The sequence below is a fragment of the Urocampus carinirostris genome, chromosome 7, assembly GCF_059441175.1.
Source record: "Urocampus carinirostris isolate Australia breed hairy pipefish chromosome 7, RoL_Ucar_1.0, whole genome shotgun sequence".
Lineage (NCBI taxonomy): Eukaryota > Metazoa > Chordata > Actinopteri > Syngnathiformes > Syngnathidae > Urocampus > Urocampus carinirostris.
This window is the reverse complement of record NC_142355.1, coordinates 20,569,190-20,585,783: the sequence shown is the minus strand read 5'-3', so window position 1 is coordinate 20,585,783 and position 16,594 is coordinate 20,569,190. Positions and strand designations below refer to the sequence as shown.

The following is a 16,594-nucleotide window of genomic DNA, read 5'->3' as shown; positions in this document are numbered from 1 at the left end:
TTGTTTCAAAGAGGAGTATTTGGAAAAAGTCCAGGCGAGTTTAGAGTTAATGTCAGAAAAAGGACGAAGAGATAGAATACGGGGAAAATAATCTCCGTTCTTGAGATACGGGATACCCTTAGTCGATGATAAACAACAATAAATCCAAATTCGTGTGCCGTCTTTATGAGTTTTGTTTAAAAATTAACTTTATAATTCCGCTAAAAACACAAGACATTTTTTAATTTATCACCGCGTAACATCGAGATTTCATACTTTGTAATCTGGTTTGGTTTACTTCCTTAAATTAAACTGGATTTTTTTTTACGTCATTTCAAAGCTGGCTCGTTTTGTACAGTCAAGTGGCCGCCTCGCAGCGGAAAACTAGTCCAACGTAGATTTGGGTGAAGAACGACGCACCCCGCCCGTTTGGCTGTTACTTTTCATATATCAAACGCCTCTCAGGGGACGCCGCCAAAATTTCAACTGAAGGGCTGGACTTAGTGCTCTTGTTATATTTCCATTGACCACACGGGAGCGCTTTTTTAACGTTCGTTGACTGTCCGTTGTGGGCCTTTATAATAGATTAATACTACATACAGTATGTATTAATACTGGGCCATTTTTTAGCCCAGGAGTTTTCTACCCAAAGCCGGTGTTATGCCGAGAAATGCATTCCTGCCGAGATTTGCATCCCCTCGTTACTATAACCACTTTTACCTCACTTTTATATCACTTTTCGGGAATGTAATGGCGAACACATATCCAAAACCACTTCGTCTTGCATTTGTTGGGAATGTAATACATCTTAAAGCATTCTGTCTTTGTAATTGTTGTGAATGTAATCGAACGGGAATGCACACGCAGCACACCGTATATAAATCACTTTTGTTGTTGTTTTGTTATGCACTCTACTGTAAAACTTCATCTCATCTCATCAGCTGCACCGCTTATCCTCAGTAGGGTCGCAGGGGTGCTGGAGCCCGTCCCAGCAATCATCGGGCATTGGGCAGGGGAAACCCTGAACTGGTTGCCAGCCAGTCGCAGGGCACACGGGGACAGACAACTCACTCGCTTATTCACACCTAGGGACAATTCGGACCGGCCAATTCACCTGAAATGCATGTTTTTGGAATGTGGGAGGAAACCGGAGTGCCCGGAGGAAAACCACACAAGCACGGGGAGAACTTACAAACTCCGCACAGTAAGGCCGGGAGCTGGATTTGAACCCACGCAGGAGGTTCCCACAACCTCAGAACTGTGCCGCACACGCGCTAACCACTGCGCCGCCGTGCTGCCTACCGTAAAGCCTCTTATGCTGAAATAAGTTTTATGGTAGCGTGCATAGTAGTTTCAATACGTGCGATTTGAATAGAAAAAAGGCAAAATAAACATGTTACCTGCTCAAAATCGATTTGTATACGCTGTGCATTGCCGTTCTATTACTTTCACAACAAATACAAAGACGGAATGGTTTAAGTTGTACTACATTCCCCACAAATGCAAGACGAAGTGGTTTTGGTTATATGTTCGCCATTACATTCCCGAAAAGTGATATAAAAGTGAGATAAAACGAGGTAAAAGTGGTTATAGTAACGAGGGGATGCAAATCTCGGCAGGGATGCATTTCTCGGCATAACACCGGCCCACTTATTCATGGAGGAATTTGAAGGAATGGAACACCAGCACCCTGTGACCCTACTGAGGATAAGTGGTGCAGATAATGGATGGATGGATCACCAGCGATGCATTATGATGCATTTTTATTGGGAAGCAATTCAGGTATTTTTGATGATAAGTCTGTGACTGGCTGGCAGCCAGTTCAGGGCGTCCCCTGCCCACTGCCTGAAGATAGCTGGGATGAGCTCCAGCACCAGCGACCATACCGAGGATAAGCGGTGCAGATAATAGATGGAGGGATGGATGTGAAAACAAGCAAAAAAACACACACAAATTTTTTGGGACCATGGCCAACCCAATTGCCCAAACACCCAAACATGTTAGGCACCTCGGCACCTAAGTTGGTCATGCTATCGTCCCTCCAGATGAAATGGGACACCAGAAAGCGGCCATGTCACTCGGGTCAGGGGGACACAACACACTCTTTTGTTCAACAGCAGGGCCCGACAGCTTTCACTGGTTTACCCCTGCCGCATCATACGGGTGCCCTGCCCATTCTTAAGAACGCGTCCACAATCCGAATATCCTTTCACAACACCTCTCCACTCCTTTCAATCACCAACAAGACCTCCAGCTTCCATTATATTTAGACCTCTTTCCTGCAGTGCACTCATAACAGCATCCATCCATGTCAATCGTGGCCTTCCTCTTGGATTCCTTCCATTGACTTCTTCTCAGTAGATTCTCTTCAACATTTGCTGCTCATCCATCCTTTCCATGTGTCCAAACCAACAGAGTACTCTCTTATCAACACGCTTGCTCAGTTCCACAACTACTCCAGTTCTGTCTCTCACAATTTCATTTCTCAATTTATCCAATATTGTCACACCTAACAGTCCTCAAACACTTCATCTCAAAAACATTTAATTTCCTTCTTAAATCTGCGTTCAGGCTCCAAGTCTCTGCACCATATAACACAGTCGGCACAATCACACTTTCATACAGTCCCCTCTTAACATCCATACTCATACTCTTGTTGTTCATCACTCTCCTCAGAGCACCCAAAACCTTGCTTCCTTGATTCACTCTGTGCAAAACCTCACACTCCATTCCACCAACTGCAGCCACATCACAACCCAAGTACCTAAAGCTTTCAACTTCTTCCAGCACCTGTCCATTCAACCTGATTTCTAACGTCATGCCCACTCCATCACGTGAACACTTCATCACCTTACTCTTCCCAACATTGACATATAACTTACGCCTATCACGTACTCTTCCAAACTCCGTTACCAACCTTCTCAATGTTTCCTCAGAATCAGCCACAAGCGCTGTGTCATCTGCAAACAACAACTGACCTACCTGCCACACTGTTCCACTGTTGTGCATCATCTCTACACCTCTGCCAAATACTCTTGCATTCACCTCTCTCACCACACCATCCATGTACACATTAAACAGCCATGGTGACATCACACACCCCTGTCTCACACCAGTCAACACAAGGAACCACTCACTTGTCTCACTCCCTACTCTTACACATGCTCTGCTGTTCATATACAAACTTTTCAATGCTTCCAACAACTTTACACCCATTCCATACATCACCATCACTTGCCACAACGCATCTCTATCAACTCTGTCATACGCCTTTTCCAAGTCCATGAAAGCCAAATAAACATCCTTACCTTTTGCAAAATATTTTTCACATACCTGTCGTAATACAAACACCTGATCCACACATCCTCTTCCTTTACTGAAACCACTCTGCTCTTCCATCACCACCTCATTTGTTCTTTCTCTCACTCTCTTAATCAAGAGTCTTCCATACAGCTTACCCGGCACAGACAACAAACTGATACCTCTCGAATTGCTACATTCATACTTATCACCTTTACCCTTGTACAATGGCACCACACACTACACCAATCAACAGGAACCACACCACTTTAAAAGCATAGATTCAACAAGCATACTAACCAGTCAATCATAGCTGTGCCACCTTTTTTCAGGCATTCAGTAATATAATAATAATAATAACAATAATAATATAATAATAATAATAATAAAGTGAAAAATAAAAATAATTATAATGACATGTTTGACTCTACCCAAGGGGCAAATTATTGAGCATATATCATTTTCATATTGGCAATGTTTATCATTTTCCAATATGTAACCCTCAAAAACAATTTGTTGACAATATTTTGAAAAGTGAGTTTGTTTACAATTTTTTTGTGGATAGAAAAAAATCTACACAAATTGAAATGTATTGCTTTTTCTTTTTTTTTTTGTTTTGTATTAAAAAAAATCGTAATTTAATATGATCTGTGGATAAATTGGGACTAAAAGAGTATCTTACATATTTGCAGGAGTATAGCAGACATTTCTATGCATTTTCTTAATATCAAGCAAAGCATGCATTGTGAAATTGAGTAGCATAAATTTAGAATCTGTCAAGTTGGACACGTCTGCCAGCTATCGCCTGGAAGCATCTAGCTGGAGATAAAAATGGCTGGGACACTTTAACCTACATACTTTATAGTACAGCGATAACGAATGCATGTACACGCAATAAAACCTAGTGATATACTCCCTTGAGACACCATGTCTTTTAAAATGTTCTATCTTTCCAAAAGAAAAGCATTTTGAGATACTCGAAAATGATGAGTATGTTAGAATTTGAGTTCTTTCGAAAAATTATGTAACAGTAGATAAATACCAAGGCAGCATGGCGGCTGAGTGATTAGCGCGTCCACGGCACATTTCTGAGGTCATGTGATGAAACCTTCCTGTGTGTAGTTTGCATGTTCTCCATGTGCTTGTGTGGGTTTCCTCCGGGCACTACAGTTTCATCCTGCATTCAAAAAACATGCATGTCAGGTTAATTGTCCGGTCGAAATTGTCCTTAGGTGTGAATGAGCGAGTGAGTTGTCTGTCTCTGTGTGCCCTGCGACTGGCTCGAAACCAGTTCAGGGTGTCCGCTGGCCACTGCCCGAAGATGGCTGGGATGGTCTCCTGCACCCCCGCGACTCTACTGTGGATAGGTGGTGCAGACAAAGGATGGATAAATACTGTTATACTATTTCCAAGAAGTCTTGCAGCAGCAATGCACCTGAAACGCAGCATTATGGGACCTGTAGTTTGAGAGTTATCTGCCGGGCCATTATAGTAGATGTATATAAAATTATTTCACAGGCCAGATACAATTATACACCGGACTGTGAGTTTGACACATATGCCTTAACCACTGGGGTTCAATGGGTACCATTTCCTGTGGTGTGTCTTGGGCAAGTACAGCTTGGTGGCGGCCATCGTTTCTCCAGATCATGACTTTATTCATTATGCGTGACATTATATAAATGATAAAATCCCACACAGAAGTAACAGTTAACAAGGTCAGAAATTCAATTTCACAGTTTTTTTTGCTGCTAATAACGTGACAACCCATATCTTTAATTTGTACTGTGGTCTGGTGATAACTTTAACAACCTCACACTTTTTGAGAGTGAAACAGTCACAGTCTATTATTAAAACTGCTGAAATGTCTTAAAATTAAACTTCAAAAACAGGAAAAAGCAAACATTAGTGACAATGTAAATGACATTGTTAAAGGTAAATCTTATCTTGTTTTGACTGCCGACAATCAATAAACACATTTCTAAGACTATTCTCCGAATTGTTGCACAACATCCTAAGTCAGGAATTACTATTTGGATCACAAAAATATTTTGAAAACTAAAAAGAACATTGCTGTAAAACATCACCCTGGGGGTAATCTTATAATACACAGTAATTTCAACACGTCTTATTGTTGTGAATATGGGGTTTTATGACTTTTGGACCAGTTTGCCTGCCAAGTGGCCCCATTTGTACGTTGAGCTGTTCTTGAAATATCGGAATCTATGTTGTTTTCATATGTTGCCATGACAACCATGGGGTCGAAAGTACCCTGTTGTGGATAAACAATATCCACAAGCGCGGTATATTCATTCGAACGCAGTGATTTGCAACCGAATTAAAGGAATCATAATACATTTAAAAAGGTTTTATTTATATTTCAAACGACCAGTTTTCTATCTACCTCCACGAGGCATTGTGACAGATAAACTCGTTATAGATTGGAAGGCATGAGAAACCTGTTTTAAAAAATGAAAAAGTATAAGTTGACAGGTATGGTGTGATCAGATTTTGTTCAATCAAACCATCAACTCAATTTTTATTCTGAATCAGTAAAATGTGTGTGAATTGAGATAGGATCGTCATTAATTCAGTATAGTCTTTATGACGTTTTTTAGACTGAAGTAGGATTTTACTATTGTGGGTGAAAACAATTAGCCTTGAATACAAAATGCCACGTTTTTCATAGCATAAAAAAACGATTGATGGTATATATGACAAAAACACTTCGATAAATCTAAAAAAATATATATCTAAAATTCGAAAATATCAGCCTTCCTCGTGACGTTTGTTTGCTGGGAAAGTCATCCAATCACGATCGCAGTCTCTAGTGACAACACCACGGCTTTTTATTGGTCACACGTTCGAAACGTCACTTTTGATTGGCCAACGTGCTTCCCGTTCCCCGGTTGTGAATGGATGCAAACCTTGCTCAAAACCCGCCCCTATATGCATAAAAGCATAACTGTTTTCGATCGCAAACTAGGGTACACAAACCACCGTTTCAGAGTAATTTTCCTCGGGATACATTAATCAGTAGAACATTATTTTTGTTTAGCTGTCTCTATTTAAAACATGTGAGTTAAGCTGTTTTATCTGGGACAAAGGTTACTCTCAGGATCGTCAGTCAGCTTAAATCTATTCACAGATCTAACAAAGCATGTAAACGGGCACCAGTAAACTATCGAGCGGCTCTGGGACGATCAACAGTGGACAGTCTCGGGGGAGGACAAAAAAACACAATTTAAGAAATAAAACAGGGAGAAATTGTAGTTTTTCCGTCGGGCTGTGGCCGCCGACCTTCGACCTTCCAGGCAAGGCACGCTATGTTCCCTTTAGACTCGTCCTGGAACATTTCGTTTGCGGGTTGCGGATTTTTGGGCATCTACCATGTCGGCGTCGCCAGTTGCCTGCTGGAGCAAGCTCCATTCTTGGTGCACAACGCCAAACACATTTATGGAGCATCGGCTGGAGCTCTCACCGCCACCGCTCTGGTCACCGGCGTGTGTCTGGGTATGTCAATCGATTTAAACTAATCAAACTTCGCATTTTATGCTGACCGGTCTCAGGAACCGGTGCTAAAGTACAGTACACGACGCCTAAACTAATCTTTTGCAAGGTTATCTAGAGCTTATTCTTGCATAATACTCGAAAATTCAATTTCATGACAGCAACATCTAGGGGGTGACTTTTAATCCTTGTATTCCATCACTGTGTAATAATTAAGTAATAATCGTAATTATGGAATGTTGAGTACCACCGGTATTAGAGGTAAAACGAACTATTTTGTATCAAAAGGATAGTGACTATTATTTAATGAGTCGTAGTGCCAAAATACATTTTATTAAGGAAAGTATATGAATGTGTATATATATATATATATATATATATATATATATATATATATATATATATATATATATATATATATATATATATATATATATATATATATATATGTTTAATATAATACGCAAAAATAGAACAACCACATTAACGTTATTTTAAAAAACGTATATCATGTTTGTTTGGTCTTTTCAGCACAAACATAACCTCTCAAACCAAACCACTTATGTACAAAAAAACTATTATTTCTAAGGTTAATTGTTGTGATTAGTTTTTAGTTATACAGTACAGTCCCTTATTTGTTAAATGAACGGTGTATTTTGTTTAGATTTGACTACTGCTAAAAAATATATTACATTTAAAAAAACAATATTGATTGAAATGATAAGCAGAAATACAACAACTATAACATAAACGTTATTTAAAAAATCAATTCATAATATTTCATGTTTCTTTGGTCTGTATAGCATAAATATAACCTCCGAAACCAAACTACTTATGTACAAAAAAAATAGTATTTATTTGTCTTCAACCTTTCTGAAGTTGAGAGCTACCAGTTTGAAATGAATTTCTAACTTATCACAGTATCACTATGTTGTTAAGATATTATTAGCAGGTTATTTATTTGAAGTAGGTTTAAATAGACTCATTTCTAAATTAACAAATTATCACACTATTACTATGTTGTTAAGATATTATTAGCAGGTTATTTATCGGAAGTAGGTTTAAATAGACTCAGTCAACCACCCCAAGAATAAAAATACCAGAAAATCACAATGACCCAGCACCGATGAGCTATTTTCATTACCCGTCTGCTGGCTACTCAGCTGTTCTTATGGGGCTACCTGGCCCCTGTGGGCACCACATTGGCAACTCCCTGCACTACACAATATCTACCCGGGATGCTTTGAAATTAAATTGTGTACAAAAACATTTTGTTAAATTATATTATATTAAATAAATACATTATTTAGTAATTAGTAGTACTATGGTGTTTTTGTGACTTTTGGCTTGTCACATTGCAGATCATGGTCTCCCTGGTGAAATCTCAAAAGCAATACGTCTTCAAATATCTAAGTCTAAAGTCTTGAGATAAACATGCATCCACTTTGCAAGTGGTTATCATTTTTTTCTTTCAGTTTTGTTCTCTGTTATATAAGCATAATGTCCTAGTGGTCAACACATTGTCAACTGACAGTTCTCAGAGTGGTTGCTTTATTCCTAGCTCTTGTCCCTGTTTTTTAAAAGAAAAAATAATAATGTGGAATATAGTAAATCCAAATTAACAAGTCTGCAAATCTTAAACTGCCGGGGACGAAAAAATGTACCCAAAATCTCTGGTGAAATAGCAAAAAAAAAGCACTATTTAGTGGAAATGCTTCTAAAAGAAGCATATTATCACTTATACATTAACTAGTGTTGGCAAGTACAAATTATGAACAAAATGAATGGCATAACACGAATAGAACACATTTCCCATAATGTTGATACTGAAAAAAGACATATGCAGATGAAATTTCTTGATGTTTGGTGAAACCAGCAATTTATTCTCAAATTCCTAAATTTTAGACCCCGTTGCAGTTATTTCCCATTGGATTCCCGTATAACTTCATTTCAAACTTTTTCCTGTTGCATGCATAGGAGAAGCCGGTGCCAGTATCATCGAAGTCGCCAAGGAAGCTAGAAAGCGCTTCCTCGGTCCCATGCATCCGTCTTTCAACCTGGTGAAGATTGTACGCTTCATGTTGCAGCGCACTCTACCTGCTAACTCGCACCAGATTGCCAACGGGAGGTTGGGAATCTCTCTGACCAGAGTAACAGATGGAGAAAATGTGCTTGTATCTCACTTCGACAACAAGGAGGAAATTGTGCAGGTGTGACTATTGATCCGTATTCTGAATTTCTAAGGGTAATGATTTCGTTGTAGATGTAGTAAGGTTATCGTTTTGTTTTTGGCAGGCGTGTGTTTGCAGTGCTTACATTCCGGTGTATTGTGGCATAATCCCGCCCACACTGCAAGGAGTGGTAAGTGGCACCAAATATATTGATCGTATATAAACATGAGTGTGTGTGTGTGTGTGTATGTAAATCTAAAAGGGTTACAAAGTCGTGGCATTGGACGACATTGCACACTGGCTAGTGTATTGAAGTAAACAAAGGACTGCTATTTTACCTCTTAAAAGCTCAAGGGCATTTATACTTATTTGAACAAAGAAATAAATGTGGATATTGCTTCCTAGCTTATATTTTTTTAATCACAAAATTCTGTGTTTAGACATGTACAGTCCCTCACATTATATTTTTGGGAAATCATTAGGATTGACTACTATGTAAAACTCGACACATTTAAACTCGCGTCTTTCTCTTGATACTCACAGGGCTGATGTTTTCTACAAAATGTTATTGAGCAATAGAAAGCACTCTAGCTTTTGTGATGAATTTTGGCAAACAATCGCATGCTTGTTTGCATTCAGGGTTTTGTGGCCACCGCCTATTGGGGTGGCATTGTCAGTTGAAAGCTTGGACTTTTCAGGTTGTTATGCCCTCTGTTTACGCTCCTGATGTCACTGTTAATCAGCTGACAAAATGGGCCTGTTTTACGATCATAGTAAAACATTGAATAATAGAAAAGAATGCATTCAACCAACTTGTTTATTTAATAACCATATTATTATTATTATTGTTGTTGTTGTTGTTATTATTATTATGAATACTTTACATTTGTAATTCTGACCGTATTGTTTAGTACAAAGCAACAAATGTGTTTAGGTTGATTTGACACGGAAATTTGTTGATACCATCATGGGATTTTCTTATCGTTGAGTCAGACTGCTGATGCGAATAAAAACAACAACTATGGCCTTTTGAATACAAATGAACAACCTAAGTAAATATTAAAGTTTCCCTGCAGAAATTTAAATCCAAGAACTTTGAGAAAGACTACAGGAAGTTGAAGAATAAGAAAGGATAACAAAGATGTGTAGCATTGGATAGCTTTCTGAAAATAATTATCTTTGTTGAGGGTAGTGACCTAGTGATTAGCATGTCAGCTTCGCAGTTCCTGAGTTCAGGATTTGAAACTTGGATCCAGGTTTCTTGTGTAGATTTTACACGTAACTTAGCTGGACTTTTTAGCTTTTCCTTGCCCTTATGTAGGTTTTAGAACTAATGGTTGTAATGGTCTGTAGTGTGCAATAGGCTGTGGTCTGCACATCCCTTTTAAACTCCTTGTGATTAAGGGCTATACAAATAAACATGACTTCACTTGACCTGACATGTCTGACTGAGACTGTAGCTGAATTAAGGTGATTCCAATATGAGTTTGTTTTGTTCTAAAAATGGTCTTATGTGGGGCGGCACGGCTGATGAGTGTCTGTGGCACAGTTCTGAGGTCATAGGATCGGTCAAATCCAGCTACTAACATTCCTGTGCGGAGTTTGCACGTTCTCCCGGTGATTGCATGGGTTTTCTCCGGGCACTACGGTTTCCTCCCACCTTTCAGAAACATGCATGTCAGGTTAGCTGGGTTGTCCAAATTGTCCATAGGTGTGAATGAGCCACTGAGTTGTCTGTCCCTGTGTGCCCTGAGACTGGCTGGCAACCAGTTCAGGGTATCTCCTGCCCAATCCCAGAGGATGGCTGTGATGGGCTCCAGTACCCCTGTGAACCTACTGAGGATAAAGAGTGCAGATAATGGATGGATGGTCTTATGTGATGTTAAATATCATTGTTTTTTGAATATACTGACCTAAACAGGCACTTTGACTTTCAATGTGATTTAGAGGCCTGTGACGTGACTGTGTTTATTTTATCCTAATTTTATTTGTCCTCCGATCAGTTGTTCTCAAATCTAGCGCCTCTTGGTCAAACTTAACTGCCACGGACTTTATCTGGCACTAAAAAAAACAGTATGTAACCTTAGAGTTCAATAGCAAAATTTTCAATGACTGTCATTTCATGATTGTTGCTGGCCATAGTTTAATACTTCCTTACTCGAATAACATGCCAGATTCTAATTTTCGACAGTGAATCCTCTATTACACTGTACTTAAAGAACCATTCTGTTTCTATTTATTTCATTCAGCGATACGTCGATGGGGGTATCTCTGATAACCTGCCTCATTACGAGCTGAAAAACACAATCACTGTATCCCCATTCTCTGGTGAGAGCGATATCTGCCCTCGGGACACGTCCACCAATATACACGAGCTCCGTTTTACCAACACCAGCATCCAGTTCACCCTCCCTAACCTTTACAGGATTTCACGGGCACTTTTCCCACCAGATCCAATGGTAAGGCCAATTTACGCCTTTGCAACTCCATGTACACATTGAATGAACTACAGTGAACTTAGTGATTTTCTTTGTGTCTAGGTTATGAAAGCTATGTGTAAACAGGGATATAATGACGCACTTCACTTCCTGAAGAAGAATGGTAGGAATCAACATAATGCAATTTTGAATGTGGTATTTCAGACCCCTTTAAAGTGACATACATATTTGTATTTCTGTTTAGGACTTTTACATTTCAGTGACCCCTATATAGACAGAGCTTTGCTGGTTAACATAGAAGAGCATGAGGATCAAGTTGACTACATTGACGCTGCTGCTAAAGATATCGGAGAGGAGGACAAGATCGATGGAGTCAATGACAAATCGACAGTTAATCCATCAATAGAAGAGCACCTCATTGTACGCCTTCCGCCTACGCTGCACAAAGGTAACATTAGGTTATTGTACAAAAAAAGTAAATAAACACTGTGATGTAAATGGACGTATAATATTACTTTATTGGTAAAACTACTTTCTGTAGATAGTTTCATATAGAGTATTTATATGGAGTAGACTGTTGGCAATGTGTACTTCTTTGCCTCCCTCTTTAGCCCTAATTGAGGCCTGTACAGAGAGAAGGAGCCTGGTGCAGTCGCTTAGCAACATGCTTCCTTTCAGGATGGCATCTGCCTTGATGCTTCCTTACACTCTCCCCCTTGAGTCCGCTTTGTCTTTGACTCTCAGGTACTGGCTGCCTTCGGGCACATTTTTGCTCACTGTATCCAGATACATCTCATTGGTCATTTTGTGTATTTGCTCACATGTATGCCGATTCTATTCCTCTAATGTTACTTACAGACTTTTGGAGTGGTTGCCAGATGTGCAAGAGGATGTTGGGTGGATTCAAGAACAGTTGATGAAAGTTACCCAGCATATTCTGCGCCAGGCCTCGAAAAGCATCTCACAGCAGGTGTCTGCAAGGTAGGCATGAAGTATGACGTTTTATAATGTTTAATTAAACCAATAAGTAAAGAGTTCATGAATTGGTCAATATGTAACCAAGCAATTAATTAATCAATTAAGAGAAGAACGCTGACTATTGTGAGGTAAGGAGATAGTGGTCCCCAAAAGACAAAGTCCTACCTGTTTTGTCTCTGCTGTAACACCATTGCAATTGGTCAGCAGGAGATGGACATGGAAATGAGTTAGGACTCACGAGGACCAGAATTCCCTGCAACCTGCTCGACTGTATGTTCGGACTAGTAGCTGAAGTGTTGCTGATAACATAGCACTTTCAACTAAGGAATGGCAACTATCGATACTGGTTATCAGATATTGCATGGCTTTTTATCAATATACAGTGGAACTTCGGTTCTCGACCATAATCCGTTCCAGAACCCTGTTCGAAAACCGATTTGTTTGATCACCGAAATCATTTTTCCCATTAAAAAAATGTAAATCGTTTTAATACGTTCCAACACCCTGAATGTTTACCTTGAATGTTTAACGTAAAGCTAACCCCGGCTAATCGTACGTTCGCGTTATCGTAATCTTCCGTACGAAAGATTACACTAACATGAATGTGTAAAAAAGGATAAAGAAAAGAATTATGAATAGGATTTCTTACCTTTGTTTTGGTCAGCAGAAGGCGCAGGTGGACAGTGGGGAGAGGAAAATCATCAAAAGTTTTTCAACCTCTTCCAAAACTTGCGACCGTTTCTTGCTTATAGCACTCACTCCCTTTGCCACATCACTAGATTTCACAGGCTCCATATTCTTTAGTATCGTACTGATCGTAGATTTAGCCATGCTGTATTCCCAAGCAAGATCAGACACTCGCACAATTCCTTCATATTTTGCTATTATTTCTTTCTTAAATGCAATAGTTGTACGCACTACTTTTCTTTTTTCACCTGTAGCAACTTTGCTGCTTGCACTGACTTTCTTCGGAGGCATAATAAGGGGCTAAAACACCCGTACACCACTCAGCATCGCACCCTAGCATACGCACTCAGGCATTACCGGCGTTCGAACTCCGATTTTTTGACCGAACAGCGAAGCAAGAATTTCTTGAAATTTTTGGTCTTACTCCGATTTGTTCGAACTGAGAGGCGTTCGAAAACCGAGGTTCACTGTATGTGTGTTGTTTTAAGTCGGGAACTTAAAAACACAAATTGGAATAATTGAAGTTTGAAAAATTTAAGCAGTTTTAACAAAAATCCTGTGTTGGAATTGATCTACCTTTAGAATTGTGTTATTCAAACTATCTTATGGGGCTTCAGAGGTATGAAAGAAATACTATTTATCAAAAGTAGAGGACTCAAGAGCAATTTTCCCTCTAAGCTCTGCGCGTGAGCAATCGCGCACTGCCCGCACATTCTCAGCGCACAAGAAAATCTAGCCAGCTCACAAAAATCCAGGCTCGAAATTGCTAATTAAGAAGCGAATTAAGTCAAAGTTACAGTGCATGAAGGTAAAAATACACGGGTTCCCCTGACGCTGTTTTCTAAATGCGGTATTTTGAAGTCAATGTTGAAGTCGAACGAAGTTGAGTAAAGTAAAGTTGAGTTTTTCGAGAACCGGCTTCTTTGGCTCGGCTCACTAAAGAGAACCGGCTCTTTCGGGTCCCAAACGACTCTCCTTAGGTTATTTTTGCTTCTTTAATCCCTACACGACCAAATATTATGTAAAATTGTGCACAACATGACATAAAGGAAGGGGGGAAATATAACAAAAAAGAAAAAAATACCAAAATGAAAAAGTAGTGAAAAGCTGAGAAAAAAGAAGGAAAAAAGCCAGAAAAAAAGAAAAGAAAGAAACAAAGGAAAAAATGTAAATAGAGAACAAAAATGAAAAAAGTAACTGCTAGGAAAAAATAAACACAATGAGATTTTTTTAAAGGAATTTAAAAAAAATAGAAAAAAACAGGGAAAAAGAAGAAAAGGTTTGTGTTGCATTCAAATAATTTCCAATTATACCAATTCAATCTTGTTGCCAACATTGTACTTCCACTAAAAAATTGTGATTAAATACAGTTCTGTATCTTGTAACCAACTAAATAAGCCCCCAAAAATGTTAGTATTATGCGACAAAAGATACTAGGAAAAAAAAGCCATATAACCATATCCCGAGCTATTCAATCAAACTAATAGTTTTCCTTCTTCTCAGACAAGTGACAACCCACGATCAAAACAAAATGTTTCTCATTTTCACATGGTATAACTAATTCATAATATTATAGGGATGAATTTTTCAACACTACCCTGAAAATTTTTCAAGCAAACAAGTTAACTGGTAACATGCAAATGTTACTGCTTGATGCTCTGTTTAAATTGTTCAATGAAAACAACAGCATTGATTTTGGAGTTTCCCCTCATCTCATTCGTTTCATATGTGCTTTAGATTTTCCTGTCAGCTGGAGCTGCACCATTACCAATCCCTCCCGTCCCAGATCCGCTCCACCAGTTTGTATGCCACCTGGATGGGTAGCAGCACGCTTTCAGTCCAGGACATATTTACCCGTCTTGACCAGTACAAGAAACAACTTCTCTCTGGAACGTTTTCCTTCAACATGGATTTGAAGGGCTCCTTCAAAACTGAGTCAATGACTGTGAACAAAAACTCTCCTACCTTCCTCCCCACAGAAGGCTTCCCAACCCAAGATTTAACTCTGAACGACTCAAACGATACTATGCGCCACTTTGATTCTGACTTGCCACATTTAAATACAGCTCCACATCAAACTACTTACTATCAGCTTTAAATATCTAGGAGGGGAAAAAAACAGAGTGTTGTTAATCTGATAATTTGAGAATAGAACGAGTTACCGTTTGTGTTTTGCATGCAATTCAAATTTGCTTAAACGTGGCTTTTCTGCTGCATTTAGGCATGTGAAAAGGCAGATGTAACTTTGAATAGTGAAACACTGTGAACATAATAATGCAAGCTTTTGGAAATGAAACGGTTGAGAGAGGTGAGGTTTTGTTTTCATGGAATGTGGTTGGACTAGAATGTAAATATAAGGTAGGATTGGAGTCTGTCCTTTCGCATCTAATGTTTAGTGCGGGCCTTTGGTATGTTTGGTTCTCTTTTAAGATGAGGAAGGAAACTGAAGTCAGCAGTCAGCCTTTTGCACAAAGTTGCCCCGAGCATTTTATGCAACTCTCTATGCAACAATATGATTTTAATACAGTATTTTGGTTGAATTGTCAATTAACTGTATGTGAATGGACGGTAATCAATGCACATGTATATACTGTTTATAACTGTCATTTGGTTTTATCCATAATCTTACATGACAACCACAGCAACATGACAAGGACAAAGACTAGGAACCTTCCCGCGGTGTCCTGCAAAGGGCTCTCTCGGGAGCCTTACGAATCCAACTCAGTCCACTCAGACTTGCTCTTTCTTTCTTGGTCCTCTCTCCTTCTTTGTCTCTCCTTTTCTCTCTTCCCCCTTTACACTCTTGTCTCCCATTTTCTCTATCCCTCTCTTTCCTACTCTCTCCCCACCCCTCTCACTCTCTTTTCCCTCCTTTTGCATTTTACTCTGTCTGTCTTTCTCTCTTTCTATCTGTCCCTCTCTTTCCCTCTCTTCTACTCTCCTCTCTCTGTTATTCTTAGGGCGGGCGACTTTGAGAGCAACCCTGGCCCCCAGTCCAAATGCCAGTGGTGCTTTCTAACCATTCACTGCGACCACACCCCAATCACCTGTACTACCTGCCCACAGGGCTTCCATAAATCATGCACCGGCCTGTCCGAACGTACTAAGGACTTTAGAGGCTTCGTCTGCTTGGTTTGCTTGGGTCGCACACCTTCAGGCCTGGCGGCACAGGACAGTCGCAGCCCCCTCTCCGGAGAACTACGGAGCCTCCCACAAGCGAGTCTGGCGCTACTATGGATTACCTTAGGCGCCTTGAGTGACTCGACGACGACGACAGCAACATGACCTTATACATGCTGTAATTCGAGCTGTAAAAGTGTGTTTCCCCCAGGTTTTGCAACATGATCTGATTTCGATTGTTTAACCAAAGAATCATTACAGGACTTAATTTGCCTACTTTGGCTTGGATTTTTACCTTGCATCATGAAAAACTGTGCCTGAGAAACTCACATTTATTAATTGTATAATAAATGTAATGTGTCATCAAATGATAATATTTTGTGACCAACAAATAAACTGGTGTTGCTATGA

The 16,594-nt window shown here is 39.5% G+C and overlaps 1 protein-coding gene across 1 annotated transcript; it reads left to right on the top strand.

The window, feature by feature from the left end:
* Positions 1-6,198: 6,198 nt before the first annotated feature.
* Positions 6,199-16,594, top strand: pnpla2 (patatin-like phospholipase domain containing 2). The gene is made up of 9 exons (XM_088340098.1): positions 6,199-6,792; positions 8,767-8,999; positions 9,085-9,150; positions 11,210-11,419; positions 11,501-11,561; positions 11,643-11,846; positions 12,010-12,142; positions 12,257-12,379; positions 14,801-16,594. The coding sequence occupies exons 1-9, from the start codon at positions 6,606-6,608 to the stop codon at positions 15,159-15,161; spliced, it is 1,578 nt and encodes a 525-aa protein (XP_088196224.1). The 5' UTR covers positions 6,199-6,605; the 3' UTR covers positions 15,162-16,594.